This window comes from Leucopleurus acutus, assembly GCF_964270905.1.
Source record: "Leucopleurus acutus genome assembly, chromosome: 3".
In the NCBI taxonomy this organism is placed as follows: Eukaryota; Metazoa; Chordata; class Mammalia; order Artiodactyla; family Delphinidae; genus Leucopleurus; species Leucopleurus acutus.
The window spans coordinates 4,022,468-4,041,657 of NC_139145.1; the positions used below are offsets into that span (position 1 = coordinate 4,022,468).

The 19,190-nt window shown below is 60.1% G+C and overlaps 1 protein-coding gene across 3 annotated transcripts in view; it reads left to right on the forward strand.

Annotated features, from left to right (window-relative positions):
* KDM4B (lysine demethylase 4B) overlaps window positions 1-19,190 on the forward strand; it is a 134,664-nt gene that overhangs the window by 81,578 nt on the left and 33,896 nt on the right. For all 3 annotated transcript variants that reach the window (XM_082836020.1, XM_082836021.1, XM_082836022.1), the window contains exon 9: window positions 3,208-3,345. In XM_082836020.1, coding sequence (XP_082692146.1) covers window positions 3,208-3,345 — 138 coding nt within the window. The remainder of the gene's footprint in view (window positions 1-3,207; window positions 3,346-19,190) is intronic.

The window sequence follows — 19,190 nt, forward strand, 5'->3', positions numbered from 1 at the left end:
GCTTCCTGGAGAGGGATGCTGGTCGCAGGAGTCAGCTGGCGGGCACCCTCGTTCTCCCGGGTCAGTGCCAGTGTGGCCCTGCAGCTTGTATACGAAATGCCTGAGCGTGACCCAAGGCGGCGGCGGCCTCCTGGCCCAGAGGGGCTGCTGGTGACTGGAGAGAGGCCGGGCTCCGCAGCCACCGCGGCTGCCCACGGGGCCCAGACAGAGCTTCGTCCCAAGGCCCTTGTCCAGCAGCAGGGAGCCCTCCGTGGGCCGCCGGCTCACTCAGGACCAGGCTCCGGGCCCTGCAGCGTCATGCTCCACGTGGAGCCCCTCATCTGAATTCCTGGCGGCGTTCAGAGTGACGCCCCGCACTCCACTTATAAATCTTTGTAATGGTATTTACTTCTAGAAGAAAAAGCAGATCGATAGCAGAGCTTTTTAATAATTAAAAGTGTGTATTTCTGTGATCTGCCACGGACTTCCTCATTTATTCTTGGAGAGCTCGCACAAGCAGCCGACCACCGGGCTTCCTCTGTGACTGGCGTCTGGGGCTGGCGCTCCCTCCACTACTGATTGCTTTGCGTCACGGCCTATCCGTCATCCCAAGCGCCCTCTAATTTATTGTTGGGATAATGTTGATGGTGGTGACACGGAGGACAGACACCGTGGGTTTGAAATGGAGCCACCAGGATGTAGATTTTCTGACAGGGACATAATCTTCTTGTTGCTCTAAGTGAGCACGTCTCCTGTTCTGGGGCTTGATTTATGGGCCGGATCGGGCGGGGGACCAGGCCCTCAGCATGCCTCTCCCCACGGGGGCTCCAGCTCGGTGACAGGGACCCTGCTGCGTCCCTGAGCTCAAGCAGGCCAGTGCACGCACGGAGGCGTTCTGGAAAGCGAGATAGCACTTTACAGAATCAGCTCAAGTAGGATAAGAACATCAGTAATTGCATTTAAAAGCACATCCCCAAACCTGAATTTTACTTATCTCATTTGACGAGGCTCCGAGTCCTGCAGCAGAAGCTGGCCCAGGGGACCCTTCCTGAGAACAAGGATGCTGGCCGCTGGGCCCTGGGGACACTACATGTCCCCTCCTCCCCCATCTTCTGCTGTCGCTTCATCCCTGCATGCGGCTGTCACTTGGACAGGAATTTAAAAATATTACTTAATGCACACTGACTTCCCTTGATGGGTACAATTCATTATTTGCAAAGAAAGATATCTCCGTGTTCTTAAGGACTGGCTTTTCTCCAGGCTACGTCAGTTTTGATTGATTTCTGACTCTGTGGTTGGCTTCTGGAAGTCTCCCCACCTCCACCTCACCCCACCCCCGGTCGCCACCTCCCGCCACCCACCCTCCCCTGCCAGGGTTTAACTCCTCGTTGGTTACTTAGATGAATCCAGTGATTTCTGCTCCTCTCTCTGGGGTTATTAGCAGGCCCCGAAAACTACGACAGAGTGGTGAAGAGCCTCTAAGTGGGGCAGAAGGCTTGAGCAGACACACTTTGCAGAAGGAGGCGTGCGCAGGCACCGGCAGGACGCAGTGGGCGGCATCCACAGACCTCAGGGAGGGGGCCGGAGCATCACACCCACCCCACAGGGCCACTGCGTGCGAATACCCCATACCCCATATGCCGCCGAGGGGGCGGGGGAACTCGCCCTTCCCACCACGTGGGTGCAAAACGGGCGGCCACTGCGAAGAGCCGCTGGGCAGTTTCCTGGGGCCCCACGGTGCCCCCTCCGGAGTCTGTTTACTCCGGAGAAGTGCAAGCAACCACCGGGAGAAGATGAATCCACAGGTGCCCCCAGCTCTGCTCACAGAGCCTCAGACCAGGAACAGCCACAGGCCTGTGAGCAGGAGGCTAGATGAACAAATAGCAACACATCCTCATAGCAGGAGACCCCTTCAGGAACGAAAAGGAGCAGACGACCCATGTGCCCGGCGGGACGGATAAACCCCGAGGATGTGCCGAGCGGAAGAGGCCAGACGCAGAGCATGGGCAGCGCGGTCCGTGTCTGTGCAACCCAAGAGAGAAACATCGTCGAGGGGCGGGGGGGGGGCGGGGCGGGTGCATTTGGGCCCCATTCTCAGAACTCCAGACAACCTGATGTGCACCACGTGCTCAGCCTAGGAGAAGACTGGCCCTCCTGACCCCAGAGGGTCACTCCCGCGTCACAGCCTCTAGTCCAGCAGCCCCGCCTCCCGTCCCGGGACACAGCGAGTGGGGGTGGCGGCCGCTGCTCTTTGTCACCCGTCTGCCGGACACTGGTCTGTTGGAGCGCTTGCTGATGGCCGGGGGTAGTCAGTGCAGAGTGGGGAGGGGCCCGGTGAGGAGGCTGCAGCCTCTTTCTCCAGGCCTCGGGCTGGCACCTCTGGAAGCCTCTGTCTGGCATCACTGTGGGTCCCCCACCCCGGTCCCTCACGCCCAGCTTCTTGGTTTGGGGCCTCTGTCGCAGAGGCTGGACCAGAGTCTGGCCGTCCAGACCATTTTGAATAGGCCTGGAAACACGCTCGTCCTGCAGTGTCGTGACCTTGACACGTGTCCTCCCGGCCCACTGACGTGTCGCTTCAGTCTCTTTGCCCTCACTTGGAAGGACCCATGTCTTGGGATGTAGTGGACAGATTCTCTGCTCACAGTGGCGGGGCCACTTAGGCCAGCTTCTGGGGACGTTTTGGGGGTGGGCCTGCTCCTTCCTCGCATGAGGGCTGGGCGCCGTGCTACCGGCTCGAACCCGCCCTGGGCTCCAAGAGCTCCGCCAGTGCCGACCGGCCCTCCTCGCCAGCCCCGGCGCCGTGTGGGAACATCTCACAGTGGATGGACGCTTGCCAGGCCACCTACCCCCAAAGCAGGAGACCCCCCCCCCCCCCCCCCCGCCAAATGAGCAGTACCTAGAATCCTAGCATTGCTGCTCACCCGTCTGGAGAGTGCAGACTGTCCCCTCGGGGCCCAGTGGGGTCTCAGTGAGTGGCGGGGCTGGGAGCCAGTTGCCGCCCTGGCCACTCGCCTCACCTACTTCCCAAGCCTTGCGAGCACCAGGGCACAGCCTGTCACTTGGCCGACTCCTTTGGCTCCTAAAGTCAGGCTCCCTGGCACTTGTTGGGACGTCCTCGAGCCCACGTCCCCCTGCTGTGCTCCTCGGTGGCTTCTTGTGGCTTTGCCATCAGCCCGTGATGCCCTGTGTCGGGCCTCGCCCCTCACCTGTTGGCCTCTTGCCCCTCAGATCACGCAGGAGGCTGGGGAGTTCATGATCACGTTCCCCTACGGCTACCACGCCGGATTCAACCACGGATTCAACTGCGCGGAATCTACCAACTTTGCCACCCTGCGGTGGATTGATTACGGCAAGGTGGCCACCCAGGTGAGTGCCCGCAGACCCTGGGGAAGGGTCTAAAGGGGGCCGGCCCCCACCTGCTCACCCAGCCCAGGGCCTGGATGGCAGCCGTTTATATTCGACCGGAGGCTGGGATTCTCCATAAGGGTCTGTTTCTGGATCCTCAGCAAACTTGTCCCCAGAATGTTCCTCACCTGGAGGCAGGGGAAGGGAGTCTGGGCAGGCCTGGGGTCGGGTCTCCCCTCCTCCTGGCAGACCCCAGGTGTGTTCCCCCTCGTCTGGGGATCAGGGAAGATTTGTTCCTTGTTAGTTGACCCCTTGGAGGCCACCTGGCCAGGCATGGGATCTGCTTGGGCCCCAGCGCCTTTGCCCCCCTCCAGCTTCCCCATCTGGGCTTTTCTGCTGCAGGGTGCAAGAAAGACAGGGGGAGAGAGAGAGGGCGCAGAACCCTGGCAGAGCAGACCCTGCGCTCGAGCCTGAGGGCTTCCTGCTGCCTTGCTATCCACATTGAGAGGTCACTGAAAGGCCGGAAGACTCCTTTGATTTTCCTCAGTAATTTGCCGTTCTGGTCCCAGAGGGCCGATTATTGGCCAATAGATTTGACATCTGAGCCAAGCGCTCCTTCTCAAATTCCTTTTCTCCTGCACTCACCTGTCTGTGGTTTTGACGGGCAGCTTTGGGGGCACGAGGCCCCGTAGTGGTGAGTCCAGGGAGCGGCTGAGCACTGGGCAGGGCCCTGGGAGGGAGAAGCTGCTGGGAGGGCTGTCGGGCAGGCAGCAGGCCCAGCCCTTCCTTGGCTGCCGGGACCAGGGGACTTCTACCCAAGACTGGTACCACGCATGCCGTGGAGGAAGCCGGCGAGCTCTGCCCAGGTCTGAGCTGGGCTCAGGCCAAGCGGCCCCGGCTCTCAGGTTTCAGTCCCTTTAACCTTCTCTCCACTGCAAAAGGGGGCCTGGCTCTTCACAAGCATCCACTGTGGTACTTGGGTCATGGGACAGGAGAGGCCTCTCCTGCTGAGCTTCCTACCAGCCTCCCAAGCCAGAGCCTTGGGGTTCCTCCGTGGAATTTCTCAGCCGTTATGAGTTAGGACCCAGGGTTGGGACAGATGGTGGGTTTCTCCCAGGCCCGGAAGTGGGAGCAGTGTGGACCTGGAGGACTTGGAGCCCGGATCCTGATTCCTTCAGTGTTTCCCAGACCTTGGACCCTTGCAAAAGAGGGTCTAGGCCGTGACAATCGGGCATCACAGCCTGGAGACGTGGCCCGATGGAGTGGAGGGGAGCCGGTGGCGTGCAACATCCCGAGTCCACGGCAGGGCACGTGGCAAAGAGCAGGAAACCCCGCACCAGGGGTGTTCAGGGGGGTTACAGACTGATGCTTTTGAACAGGTGAGGTTAAACAAGATCCATCCTTATAGCAAATGTCGCCTGCTTCTTTCCACGTTTGAATGGGGTGAAAAATTAAGCTTCACAGGTGGCTTTGCGTCACGTCTCCACTGGGCAGCGCGGTCTAGACGGGCTGGCTCGTCTCTGTCTTTCTAATGATCTGTTTCTCTTAACTTCGCTGTGTCAGTGCAGTTGAGAAAAGGAAATGGGTTTTGTAGCCAGGAAGACTGGAGAGGCGCCCCGGGATTTAAAGTGCTGGGCTTTTTATACTTAATTCAGGAAACTGTGGGGGGATTGTCTTTGGCAGAGCCTCTGGCTTCGCTGCAAGAGGAGAGACGGGGGTGTCAGGATTGTCCCTTTAGATCCACAGGGGTATGTTTGCAGGGAGTTTTGTGCGATTGAGTTATCAGCCTGGCCCCGGGGCTGGTCCCGGAGGCGCTGCTGGAGCCGACCCTGCTGCGGGGCCAGCGGGGATTGCCCGGATATTAAAAGCAATTTTGGGTTCAGCCATGTGTTCACAAACAAGTGGCACTTGGGAAGCGCAGCCTTAGATGGGGCTCCACCCTCATATCGCCAGGCGGCGGAGCGTGAAATTACCGAACAAGTGACAACCGTTGCTCTGAGCCGGCCCGGGTTCTGGGGTGCCCGGCGGCTTCTGCCAGGAGTGGCCATTGGCCACAGGGCACCCGTCCGTTGCCACCTGATGTCAGCCTCCAGGCCTTTAGGTGGTGGAACGGGACAGCAGGTTTAGACCTCCAAGCTCCGCTGCCCCCGTAACGAGTCTGGGCTGGAGAGGCCGCCAGGCGCCTGGCCTCGCAGGGGACAAGCTGAGGGCATTGGCGGCAGGGGACTGTTCGGTTCCCGGGGTGCTGGGCCTGTGGACTTAAGGGAGGGGGGTGGGGTGGGGCACGGGGGGACCAGGGCCCCTTCCCGCTGAGCAGGGGCCTCTCCCTGCAGCCTGAGTGCCCCGTCCCGTCTGCATCGCCTTCCAGCACATTCCTCGGAATGCAGCCAAGGGAGAGAACGTCCACTTCCCAGATTCTAGACTTCTGTACTTGTTGGTTCGTTACCTCTTCAGGCACCCAGCGAGCCCCTCACTCCCCGCACCGTCCGTTTCTGTCATTCTCCCTCTGCTGACGCATTAAAGGCTAAGCTCTCACGCTCGCCAGCCTGTGTGAATTTCAGGTGTTCCTGTGCTTTCTTCTAGAGCAGGATCGGCAAACGGGGGCCCACAGGCCAAACCTGGCAGGTCGACTATTTTTGTATGGTCTGCAAAAAGAATAATATTTAGATTTTTAAAGAGCTGGGGGAGAAAAAAATCAAAGGAAGAGTGTGTGACAATTGAAAACTAGATGAAACTCACATTTCACGTTGATAAGTAGTTTTATTGGCACAGATGCGCCCATTCATTCACGTGCCCTGCAGGGCTGCTTGCCTGCAGCAGTGGAATTGAGTAGTCGTAACAGGACCGTCTGGCCTGCAAAGTGGAAAATATTTGCCGTTTGGTCCTTACTAGGAAGTTTGCAGTCCCTGGTCTAGAGAATCGAGGGTGCAGGCGCTCTGGCTCCAGCCCGTCAGGGCTGAAGGTCACCTCCTTTGCTCTTTTCTTTGCAGCCCACAGAGTCTCCGGCATCAGAGGGGCTGTTCCCTCCAGCAGGTTGGCTCCCAGCCACTGTCTCTGGAGGTTCCGGAGGGTCCAGTGAGGGCGCTGGTGGCTTTGGTGCCCGGCAGGCCAGGCCAAATGCCGATGTGCCACTGCCGGCCCCCTGCAGAGCCCACCCGACTTCCCCACTGCGGGCAGGGTGCCCAGTCCTCGGGCTCAGGTCTGCCCTGCAGGCCACAGGGGTGCCCAGCATCCTCCTGGCTCTAAAACTCTGGAGAAAATAGGCTTGTGGCCTCTTGCCAGAGCCCCTTGGAAGGAGCACCTCTGGTCCCCGTCTACCTGACAGAGGCTGCAGAGGGCTGCCCTCTCCCACCCTCTCTGCTGAGCACAGCACGCTCGTCCCACTTGCAGTCTGCACTCTGTGTGCACTGGCAAGTTGAGGTAGAGCTTCTTCTCCAGGATGGTCTTCCTTCCCCATCGCTGATGCTAACCCTCGTCAGCCCTCTGTGCATGGGAGGAAAGCCTCGTGGCCACCTGCTCCCTGCCTGACGCGCCCTGCAGTGGGGGGCGCCCGCCGTGTCCGTGCCCCGGCGCCAGGGGGAATGGCCCTGCCTTCCTTGTGGCCAGCGACCATCCCCGCCTACAAAGGGGGTGAAATGGATAAGGATCCAGCAGAGCTCTGGGTGCAAATGGCCCTGGTCCCTCGGACTCTGGCCCACCCTCACTCCCACCCGCTGTGGCGCTGTGACACTTGGGACCAGGTCACCCTCTGGGGGGCCGTCCCGGGAGCTGTGGGGTGTGGAGCAGCCTCCCCGGCCCCACCCCCTCGATGCCACGAGCCCCCAGTGTGACAGCCACAGACATCCCCAGGCATTGCCATGTGTCTCCTGGGGACAGGATCAGCCCTAGCTGAGGGCCCTGGCTGACCTTTCTCTCTCCGGCGCAGAGGGTGGTTGGTTAGTATGGCTGTGCTTTTTGGACTCTGGTAGTGAGGCTTCGTCAGCTCAGTTTAGTTCCTCTCCCCCGGGCATGTGTGCGAGCCCTTGCATCTGCCCGCCGCCTTTTCCTACTGAAAGGCAGTTTTCGTGGCCGTGGTCCACAGCCTTGGGTTTTGGAGTCCCTTAAGCACGACAGATGCTAGCTGTTGCCAGGGCCACAAACCCGCACTTAACAGGGAGCGAGGGATGGACCTCTGGGGCTGTGGGTACGTTATCTCCACGTGCCTCTCTTCTCTGGGGCAGGGGTTGGGGGGCTGGGCCGACAGCAGGGTTGTGGGAACCGGGACTCTGCAGGGCGTCGATGTATCTGCTCTGTAGGAACCGGTCCTCTTTCAGGAACTAGCTGTTGGAGAGGTGACTGCCCCCGAGGAATCTGAAGTTCTCTACCAAGCCCGTGGACAGAGAGGCCCCCGATCCTGGGGTCGTTCGGGGTATGAGGGAGCTGGGCCCCTGCCCCCATGGGTAGGAGGGGTGCCGTGTCCCGAGTGGACCCTGAGCCTCCTCGGGGCTGGGCGGCATCCACACTCACACCCAAACCAGCGCCCAACAGCTCCTGCGAAAGCGCACCCTGATGACAGGGCTGCCCGTTTCTTCCTCCTGGACTCCCACCGAGGGTTCTGGACCACATGGCCCTAGCCCCGTGGCACGTGGATGAACCCCTTGCTTCCTGGGCTTCTGGACACATGGCAGAGCTGGTAGTGGAGCCGGGGCTGGGCCTCCATGTGGAGTGGGGGTCGGTGGAAGGAATTAGAACCCAAGCCCGTGGGGCCGGGGCAGGCAGAGACCACCCGAGTCCGTGGGGGGAGGGTGAGGGGCGAGGCTGCAGGGCTGCTCTGGGCCCCAGAGGAGGAGGCGGTAGCTATAGGGACAGGATGGCAGATGGAGGCTTTTACAGACTCTGGGAGGGGGCGGGGACTTCCTGCTGGCTTCATCCTCCAGTTTGGGAGATGTGGGAAGAAGAACACACACGACTTGGCCTTCCATTCCCACCCCCTTGGTCCGGAACGGTGCTGCCCCGTGCATGGACCTCAAACACATGATGCTCGGTGAGAGAAGCCGACACAAAAGGCCACATAGTGAGTGATTCCATCGACGGGAATTGTCCACAACAGGTAGATCCACAGAGACAGTGGGTTAGTGGTTGCCAGGCGCTGGGGAGGACTGCTAAGTGGTACAGGGTTTCTTTTTGGGGTGATGAAAAGGTTCGAAAATTGATCGTGGCAATGGATGCACAGCTCTGTGAGTGGAGGTGGATTGTAGGGCATGCGAATTATAGCTCAGTGAAGCTGTTAAAGAAATCCTACCGCCTGGATTACCAGGTTATCAGCGCACAGGGTGTGGGTGGGTCCACGGGGTCCACGGGGGATGCCGTGCTCACCAAGCAGACCTCCCTTCCTTGGTCCACAAACACTAGGGAGCCTGTGAAGCAGGAGACAGCATTGGGAAAGGGGTTTTGGAACCGGGAGGCCCCTTTATGGGCCACTGGGGGGACCCGTGGGGGCAGCTCCCAGAGGGTGTCTGCCGTCAGTGGGACACGTGCGTCTCTCTCTGCCGGTCCTCAGGCCTTCCTCATACGGGGACAGTCATTGCATTGTTGATTTTCACAGTGGAAAATTTATACCCATGGCTGGGGGTCTGGGTGAACCATGTAATATTACGCAGCCACAAAAATGGTTTCACTATTTATTGGTGTGCAAAGATGGGCATGGCATTTTGGGTGGAAAAACTAGGTTTTCGATCATGAATGTATAATCCCATTGTGTGTGTGTGTGGTGGGGGATTTGCCCAAAATGTTGGTCAATATTAGGTCTGTGGGGTGGAATTTGGGACACCTTAAAAACAAGGACTCTACAGGGCCTGAGATCAGAGCCGGCAGTGGGCAAGTCCCCGACTGGCCATGTGCATCCTCACGCCTGCCTCTGGTCACATGCTGCTGCTTTTGTTGTGAGCGGTCCCTTCCCTCTACCCCTGCTCCCTGGGCTCCCCCCACCCCGCTCTGTCTGTCTCCAGCTTTACTGATGGCTCTTGCCTGCATCAAGCTCTGACTCTGGGCCTCGTGACCTTGCAAGGACCAGAGGGAGGTTAAGTGAATTAGCTGGGGCTTCTGGGAGATGCTCTCTCTGTCCGCGCGTGTCTCGCAGGCTGGCGGCCTCCCCCAGGCGGGCGTCCGGGGTTCCGCTGTGGCTGCAGGGGCCACCTCCAGAGGCCTGTGCTCCGTTTCCCCAGGCACATGCTCGGCCAGGCAGGCTCTGTAGTGGGATTACCAACCAGAGAGATCAGAGGGATGCTCCGGCTTCACTGGAGAAAATAAAGTGTGCACACGTCAGCCTTTTTAGGTCTGAGCTCAAATTAGTCCTATAAGACTGCACGCCACGTTGGATTAGCTCACGAGTCCCTCCCAGCTCCCCCGGTGGGTGGCGCCGGGTGAAGCCTGACAAGGGCCTCTTTCCTCCACCGAGGGCACACTGGCATCCCGGCCACCCCACAAGGTACAGGAGATGACTTCGGATTAAACAGAGCGAGAGAGATTTAGAAGCCGGCTTGAATGGCCAGGAGCCCGGCGCACTTAGCTGGTTTTCCGCCGCTGTCTGGGCCGCCGCCTGCCAGCCCTCAGCCTCCGGGAAAGTCTGCGCCCCCATGGCTTCTGCTGATCGTGGAAGGTGGGGAGGCCCGTCCCCAGATGCAGCGCTTCCAGGGCCGGCCCCCACGTCCCCCCACTTGCGCATCCAGGGTGGGGGGCCTCTCCTGAAAATCGCCCCCCGCCCCTCAGCCTGGGCCACCTTGAACTTCACTGCTGTGAAATGTGAACCAAACTGTTTCCGCTGCTCCAGACCGCGTGCCTTCTGTTCAGTAACGCTGCTGCCTGCTCTGGGCGATTAACTTGGAGCCCGAGGGGAGGTGACAGAAGGTGGGGCGACAGTGGGGGCTGGGCGGAGGAGGGCAGGAACAGAGCTGCAGCCCGGACGCTCCTCGGGCCCACCCGCCTCCGCGGTGCCGGCCTGCGCACTGCTGCGCCTTGCTGGCTCCCTGATTTATGGCGCTGGTGGTGGCCGGTGCGCGGGGTTCGCAGTCAATTGCCGTATAAAATGTGCTTCCCCTGGAGCCTCCCCCAGAGCTTCCTGTCACTCTGTCCCTGGCAGCCTGGCAGTGGCTTCAAGCCCAGATGCGTACAGTAGCATAGCGGTGAGGGTCGGAGTGGAGAGCACGGTGCCATGGCTCTGCCTTCCGGCTTGGTTTTGTGTTGGCTTAAACTCTGACCATCTAGAACAGGCGCCACCGGATCTGGAAGGATGGGTCTCAGGCAAGGGCTCCCCACAGCACAGCAGCCTCGTGCGGCCTGGGCATTGGCATCCCCGGGCCCACCCCCTCCCAATGCCAGGAGCCCCTTCGCTTCCCCAGTCGTGGCCTGGTGCCCCCTGGGGCAGGTCCTGGATGAGAGCCTGGTCTAGAGGGCGGGTTGCAGGCCGTTCCTCCGCCGCCTTTTTCACTGTCACCCCCACCCACCCACCCACAGAACACTTCAATACTTTCTTTCCCATTGCCCCTCTGTGAGATTCTAACACCGTGGGTACACCACATGTCTGTTCAAAGACAGTGAAGCTTTTCTGCCCCCAAGAAGGAGTTTTCACCCCCTTAGGGGCAGTGTCCCCCGAGTGAAAACACCCTAGAGGACGGGTCTAGGGGAGCAGCCTTGGCAGCAGAGAGGGGCTCCCGCCAGCTCGGACGTGGGCAGGACTCGAGTGCGTGGTGGGCCCCTTCGGGGGGGGACTTCCCCCGGGCCGGGGTTCAGAGGCCACCCTGCTCCCCGCTGCCGTGGCTGGGAGGGCTGGTGGGAGTTGCCCGTGGCCCAAGCCGCTCCAATACAGCTTTGCAGCTGATGAGCCTCCTGTTTGTCTCTTTGGGAAACGCTTGCAAAGAATCTCAAGCGTAGTTGCAGGCCTCCCCCTCCCCCCCAATTGAACACACCAGCCCGTCGCGTCTTCCCTGCTCCCTGGCTTCACGGGGTTCTGAGTGCATCCGCCGAGCGCTGGCGCCTGCTGTAGTTCTGGGAGAGCCGGTGGCTCAGCATGTGGCCGACCTCGGCTCTCCCCAGGTGGGCGATGGGCGGGCATCCCAGCCCCCTCGGCCCAAAGCCCCTGTCTCTTCCTTCCTACTTCCCCTCCTGTCCCCGCGCCTGGGGTTGTCTGCCTGGGTTGCAGGCAACTATGTTCAGGCTTCCCGCCCAGAGGGTGGGCCCTGGAAATGCACACGAGTGCTCGCACCTCAGTCTCTCTGGAGGGGGTGCTGCCCGCTCATCACGGTACAGCTTCCGCCGGCCGCCTCCCTGGTGGGTTCCCAGCGCTGGGGGGTCCCCACTGGCAGACACGTGGCCACACAGCTCTGGGAGAAGGGTGCTGGCTGCCGCCGGGCTCGCTCACACTGATGGGCCCACTGCCCCTTGTCACATGGCTTTGCTGCTTTTCCTGGTGGAACGGGGAGCTTGTGATTAAAATCCACAGATCAGAGTTTCTCCCCCTCGGCACTGTGGACCCTGGGGCTGAACCATCTCTGGGGGCCGTCCTGGGCGCTGCGGAGTGTGGAGCAGCCTCCCTGCCCCACCCACTCAATCCCAGGAGCCCCCCCCCCAGCATGATAGCCACGGGTGTTCCTAGACATCGCCCAGTGTCCCCTGGGACGGCTTCCCCCTGGGTAAGAGCCCTGGGCTGGCGAGGTTCCTCGAGGGTCACCTTCACGCTGCCACAGTCTCCAGCGCGTGTCGCCCAGGGATGCCACCTGCAGGTCCGCTCCAGAGGGCAGTGACCTGCTTTTTCCTTTTCGTTCTGCTTCCCTCACACCACATGTGTTGAGTCCACAGTCTCAGTCTGGGCTTTTCTGCCGTCCTGCCTGTGAATGGAGTTCGTTTCTTGGCCGTGGTAAACGGCTTGCGGCTTCGGATGACGAGGTTGTTACAGAGGTCAGGCGGGCTGGCTCCCCTCGGAGCCTGGAGAACAGAGGGAGAGGGACTCCATGGGTCCTGGTCAGCAGGAGGGGCTGTGGGTGAAGGGAGAGAGCTGAGGGGCTGGTGGGGCCCTCGGGCAGAGCGCCCTTGGGAAGTGCCTGGCACCTAGGGCCTGGGTTCAGCATCATCGGCGCAGAGGGGGAGGTGGGAGGGCCCTTCACAGCAGGCAGGAGAACTGTCTAGGCTGCCGGGCTGCAGCCACAGTGCCCCAGGGAAGAGGCTTCCTTTGTGTGGAGGAAGAAAGAGAGTGACCTTGGAGGGGTGGTGGGCAGCATCCTGCAGATCAAAGGCCTGTGACCTTGCCCAGCCCTGGGAAGCAGCCCCGCCAGCCAGGATGGGGGAGCCCCCGGGAGCCCTGCGCCTAATGGTTTTGTTTATGAAGCGCTTCCGAGGGCTTCCAGTGGATTTCCTAATGAACTGGTTTGTTATCGCGTACCCCGCTGCCGTGTGGGTAATTACATCAGCAACAGGGGGCCGGCTCTGGTCCTGACAGATGCAGGCTCCTGGGAGGGTGGTTTCTGCCCCGTCTCTGGGTGCTTAACACTTTGTGGGCTGAAGCGCCCCCTGCCCCCGGGATTGTTCCCTAGGAAGCATGTGTGTCGCTCCCACATCAGCATCTGCTCAGCACCGGTCATCGGCAAGTTGCTGGGAGACGGGAACAAGTCGGCGAGGTGCAGAGGACACAGATGAGGGACAGGACGCCCAGGAGCGCTCCGACCCAGGGAGACCGCGAAGGGCACAGCGGGCAGGCAGGCAGCGTCAACCAGCAGGGGCTTCTTGGGGGGCGGGGCGGTTCTAGACCTTGGTGTTTTCAGGTCACAAAATGCCATCAGCAGGGGAGGGGTGCTGAAAGCAACAGGAAGGCGTCCCTGCCCTGCCCTGGAGGCCAGAAGTCTGAGATGGAGGTGTGGCGTGGCTGAAGGCTCCAGGGGATGGTCCTTCCCGCCCTTTCCAGCCTCTGGCTTGGCCGGTAATCCTTGGTGTCCCTGGTTTGTAGACGCATCCCTCCAGTCTCTGCCCATCTTCATGTGACTCTGTCCCCCTGTCGGGATCCAACTTCCACTCTTCTTACAAGGGCCTCGGTCACTGGATTTAGAACCCACCCTGCTCCAGCGTGACCTCACCTTGGCCAACTTGTCTGCAAAGACCCTCTTTCCAAATAAGGTCTCATTCTGAGGTCCCTGGCGGACATGCATTGGGGGACACTGTTGAGCCCTGTCCCCTGGGGAGCAGTGGGGTAGGAGCGTTAGTCCACACCAAGGAGCAGAAAGTGGGGTGGACGGGAGAGACAGTTTGGGTCTGGGTTTTAGGTACAGTGCCTGTGGGGCTGGCAGCAGAAGGGATGTGGGGCTGCCCGGCCACACTGCCCAGCACGAAGCCACCGGTCCGCACAGCCCTTTAACCACAAGTTAGTTAAAGTGAAGTAATTACGTGTCCTGTACCTCGGTCACACCAGCAAGTACTAGTTCATAGCCACGTGGGCCGGTGGTGATCTCGGGGACAACATAGACGTAGGACATTTCAACTGTGCGAGGAGGCCCCTCGTGGAGGTGCCTCGGGCAGCGAACATTCAGGGGTCTGCAGCTCGGGGCCCAGCCGCAGCGAGCCGTGGGCTGGAAGACAGGCCCGCACCTGGCCCAGCCTCCCCACGTCGGGTCTGCGATCCTGAGGCCTCCGGCCCAGCCGGCTGGCCTCACACGCACACAGCAGGGCAGGCAGGAGCCCCGAGGGCAGGGAGTCAGCGCTGCGGCCTCACCAACCACAAAGCTGTCGGGGATGATCTCAGTGAACCATGTTTAATAGTCTTCAGGCTGGTTGCTGGGCCTCCTCTCTCCCGCTTTGCCATCTGACATGAGCAGGACCAGAAGAGCACGCAGTAGGTGCTTGTTCCTGGCAGCCAAGAGGAAGGCTCTGGCGGACCTCGGGTGGGTGTGGCCCTTCTCTGCTCCCGTGTTTCTACCCCCTCGCGTGTGTTTATTTCTCCCCATCTCACTGTCAGCTGCTGCAGGGCCGGGCCTGGCGCTGGGCCGTGAGGCCACAGCCCTTGAACCTGATTAGTTTGGAGCATGTAATGGTTCAGACGTGGAAGACAGACTCCGTGAGCTAAAAGTGAGAAACCATTTTGCTCTGGGATTTTATGGTTTCAATTGCTGGATCCAATCTAGGATCAGTGCCTTTCTTTTTTTTTTTTTTTTTTTTTCCGGTACGCGAGGCTCTCACCGCTGTGGCCTCTCCCGTTGCAGAGCACAGGCTCCGGACGCGCAGGCTCAGCGGCCATGGCTCACGGGCCCAGCCGCCCCGCGGCATGCGGGATCCTCCCGGACCGGGGCACGAACCCGCGTCCCCTGCATAAGCAGGCGGACTCCCAACCACTGCGCCACCAGGGAAGCCCAGTGCCTTTCTTTTTAAACAACCAAACCTTGGGAAATTGAAGCCCTTAAAGTATGCTTCCACTGCGGGCCAGGCTGTTCGGAAGCTCTAGGAAGTCTTATATCCATCCTGCCTGGAACTTGGGCCACATCTTAGACGTGTCTCTGAGCTGCGTACAGAATGTGACTGCTGGTAGGTGTAGCGTATTGGGATGGGTTCAGTAAGAAAAAGGGCCCACCTGCACACCTACCACCACGAAAAATAGAAGAGAAAGTCACCCCCAAGGCTGGCCCTTTTGCGTCTCCTGCCATAGGCCCTGGCGAGGTGACCAAGGATCTGACCCCTTCATTCCTTAGGTGTCATTTCAGGGAACTTCATTACCGCGTTCCTCCATTTACGAGCACCTGAGTTCATTAAAACGGAAAACCGGGACTTCCCCGGCAGTCCAGTGGTTAAGACTCCACGCTTCCACTTCAGGGGGCATGGGTTCGATCCCTGGCCAGGGAACTAAGATCTCGCATGCTGCGGCGCGGCCAAAACAAACCAGAAAACCTATGGCCGTCCCCGGCACAACGTGTGAGATCCGTGGCTCAGGGTTAGGAGCTGGTACCTCTGTAGGAAGGAGACTTGGCAACCCCAGACAGCATGGGGCTGGTCCCTTGTTGGGCCCCCGGGTCCCCTTTGAAGTGGGGTCCGGGCCCAGCCCGGCTGGGGGTGTGCATAGCTGGCCCAGGCCCACTGCTCAGGTCCCCAGGGGCTCTGGTGGGGGGCACGTTCCCCCGAGAGTGGTCGGCTCGGGCTGCAGGTGTGAAAGCAGGTGCAGCCTTGAGGAGGTGGAGCCCAAGGCCAGGCCTCCATGTGCCAGGTTCTAGGTGCTTCCTGGCACCTGGTGAGAGTCAGATTCGGGCAGCAGGTGGTGGGGATGTGCAGCTTGCTATGCTCGGTAAAAAGCGGGACTGCAGTAAGTTTCCAGGCAGACACCTGTCTTCTGTCGGCTCAGACTGCAGAAATATGGTACCAGGGACTGGGCGGCTTAAACAACAGGCATTTATTCCTTGCACTTCTGGAGGCTGGGAGCCTGAGATCAGGGTGCCACTGGGGTCAGCTTCCCGTGAAGACTCTAGTCCTGGTATGTGGACCGCCAGCTTCCTGCTGTGTCCGCACATGGGGGCAGCGGGGGCAGGGGTCAGATCTGTCTCTGTTACTCTTCTGAAAAGGACACTAGTCCTACAGGATTAGGACTCCACCCTTATGATCTCATTTAACCTTCATCACCTCCTAATTCCTTCTCTGCAGATACAGATACACTGGTGGGGTCAGGGCTTCAAGATACCTTGTGAAAATGATTTTGTGACTTACTCAAGGTTTGGCAAACTCTGTAAAGGACAAGATAGTGGATATTTGTGGATTTGGGGGCCATCCAGTTGCTGTGTAATTGCTCAGCTCTGCTGTAGCAGCACCAGTGTGGCCGTGGGCAGGGCCGTGTGCCGGGCTGTGTGCCAATAAAACTTTATTTACAAAAACAGGTTGGTGGGCCAGATTTCATAATCTGCCCACCCCCAACCAACTTAAATGATATACTTGCTCAGTAAAGAGATTTAGAAAAACAAATACTACAAAATTTTTTGACACCCCCCCTCCCTCCACTGAAAGAACCGTGGTTGGTTTTGATGAATAACCTTGACTTTCCCTAAAGGTCTTTGGTCGCAGTTGAGGCTTTAATGTATTCTTGACTGTGAGTTTTGTATTTCTTCTGACAACAGATCCATTGTAAGACCGTTTCTGTAGTTGAATCGGTGCTTAGGACCAAGGATCACCAGCCCCGCGCAGGGCCGTCGGGTGGCTCTGTCACCTACCCAGGGGGTCCACAGAGGTAGCCCTGTGGTTAGAGTTTTCCTGAGGCCTGTGCATGCGTGTGTGCATGCGCACGTTTTTCTCTCTGTGATGAAGCAGAGACGGTCTTTGTCTGGATTTCTCACATCCTTGGGTGAGATCCCCGGGGAGCAAAGGGCCTCGCTGGCTCGCCCGTGGCTTGTCAGGGCTGCGCCCTTGCCCTGCTTGCCAGCCTTTTGCTCGGCAGGCAGCTGGTGTCTGCTTCTGGGGGGCATCCTGTCCCCCCTCCTCTTGTGGGGGGTGCGGGGGCGGAGCTCGTGTCTCCTCTCCACTGTCACTTTGAACAGCTCGTTCCTCCCGTGTTAATTAACTTGGCGCCAGCAGCTCCATGGGGGGCCCGTCAGGGGCTCTTTGAGGTGCACTTTTTGGGGCTGTCAGACCCCCCTTGATGAGCGGCTGCATCAGGGAGCCAGTTCTGCTCTGAGCGTCGGGGCGCCACCTCCCTCTGCTCGCATCACCTGGGGAGACCACCGTTCCAGGCCCAGAATCTGGGGGTGGGGCTGAGCCAATGGGGGCTGGAGCTCGACCCCCAGCCAGGCAGGCAGGCCCAGGGTGGGGTCCCACAGAGAGCACAGCCTGTCTCGCATCCACAGAGGCTGGTGCTGGGTCCCAGGCCATGCGCAGCGCATGTCCCCCCCCGCCACAGTCCCCCTCCTCTTCCTTTACTCCTTCTGTCCCCAGATGGCCCCTCGGCACTAATGGGACCACCAGCCACCCCGCCTTGGCTGATCTGAACAGGGTGCTCAGCGTCCTCATTACCTAGTTGCTCGTGGAGCGGGAGCCCTGCCCCACGCGGTTCTGCTGGCTGAGTCTTGAAGGTACAGAGGGCCCCGGGGTGCGCTCAGGCTGCAGGGGGCCCTCAGGCCTCCTCCCTCCCCTTCGAGCCCGGTTTCCCCATCAGAACTAATGGCCAGGCCAGGTCCCAGGGAGAGCACACTCCGGCTGGTCTCCGGCTGGTGGGGCTGCTGAGCTCAGGAGCTGGAGAGCAAGCAGCAGACACTCAGCCGCAGTGACTCCAGCAGGTCCTCAGGAAGGGCTGGGAGCCCGCCGGGCTGGAGGGGAAGACCAGTCCCTCCCTGGGCACTGCCCCGAGGGTTGTGCCCCAGGCCTCCAGCCTCCCGCCCTCCCTGAGCCACATTTCCAGGACGGCCCTGCAGCTCAGAGCCCCTGTGCTTACTCGCAGGCCTGAAGTGAAACAGCGGCGGGGGCAGTTCTGCTGGGCAGGGGCCACAAATCAGAAGACAGTGGTACAGGGTCCGTGGCGGGGGTCTGGCGCGCTCAGCCCCTGGAAGTTGCTTTTAAGTAGCTGGATCTTTTCGCTGGTCTTAGCAAATTCTTTTGCCAAACTGTGAGCTGAAACAAGGCGATGGGTCTGTGGTGCTCAGCGGCTTAGCCCACGGAGGTGACTGTTGCTGTGTCCTGCACCGGGGGCTGTCCCTCCTGTCCCCCACGACCCAAGGGGCCTTGGCTTCTTCCCACCGTTTCCTCCCTGGTGCCCATGCCCCCCACACCTCGGTCCCCACCAGCGACAAACCCCACCGCAGGCAGAACCCCACGGAGACGTGAGGGTGAGTGTTCCCAGCCCTGCTCCCAGCCCGGGCACAGGCCGGGCTCCGGGACACAGGCAATGTGCTCCGGGTCCCCTCCATCCCCTCCGCGGCGCACACAGGTGCTTTTTTTAATTACTTAAGGAAAAGCAATTGCAAGGCCGCTTGATACAAATCCCTTAAGCTGCTGTTGGTGTCGACGCCAGGGAGGCCGTGGCCAGCCAGGAATCTGGAACCCGGGCGCCATCTGTGCTCTCGCCACTCCACAGCCAAATTACACCGCCAGCCTTTCTCTGCTGCGCGGTTTCTCATTAACTGAATTGAGTTTGCGGGGAGTCGCTGGGTCATAAATATTCCCTCCCACTTGGTGTGGTCAGGCTACTGCTGTCCCCAGGCGGAGCTCCCGGATGCGGCCTGGGAGCAGGCAGGATGGGGGCACTGGGGCTGCAGGAGACACGGACCCTCCCCCAGCAGCCTCAGGCTCCGGGTCATAAATATCTCGCTGTTTCTGAGCCAATTGAGGGAAGTCGGGAGGGGCTCTTCGGGGCAAGATACATAATCGCTGCATTCGATTAAGTCTTTTCCTTCCGCTTCCTTCATTTCCTTTGAGAAAGTGACAGTGACGGGTGGTTGTAAACAGAGGCAAGATGTGCATTTAAAACGGAGACACGTTCATAATGTCCTTTGAAATTGCATGGGATGGAAAATGAACACATACGCAATTCTAAATACATACACGCGCGTGCACACACACACGCACACACACGCAGCCTGGAAAAAAAAAATCCAGAGACACTTTTTAAGCTGTGGTTTGGGGAACGGCTTAAAAAGGGATAAGCCTGTTTATCTGACACGGGGGTGTTTAGAGTCAGAGCTGCAGGGGCTGCAGTGCGGGTGCCCCTGAGGGGCGACTGCCCCTCGGCCTCCTGTCGCAATGCTCAGGACAGGTTCGTCCCCCTAAGGAGGCAAGGACAGTGCCCCTTCAGAGGGAGGCGAGCTCGGCCCCCAGGGTCAGGTCCACCCCGAGGTCCCTCGTGGAGCCATCCCTGGGGAAGCTCATCTCTCAGAAGGTGGCTGCCC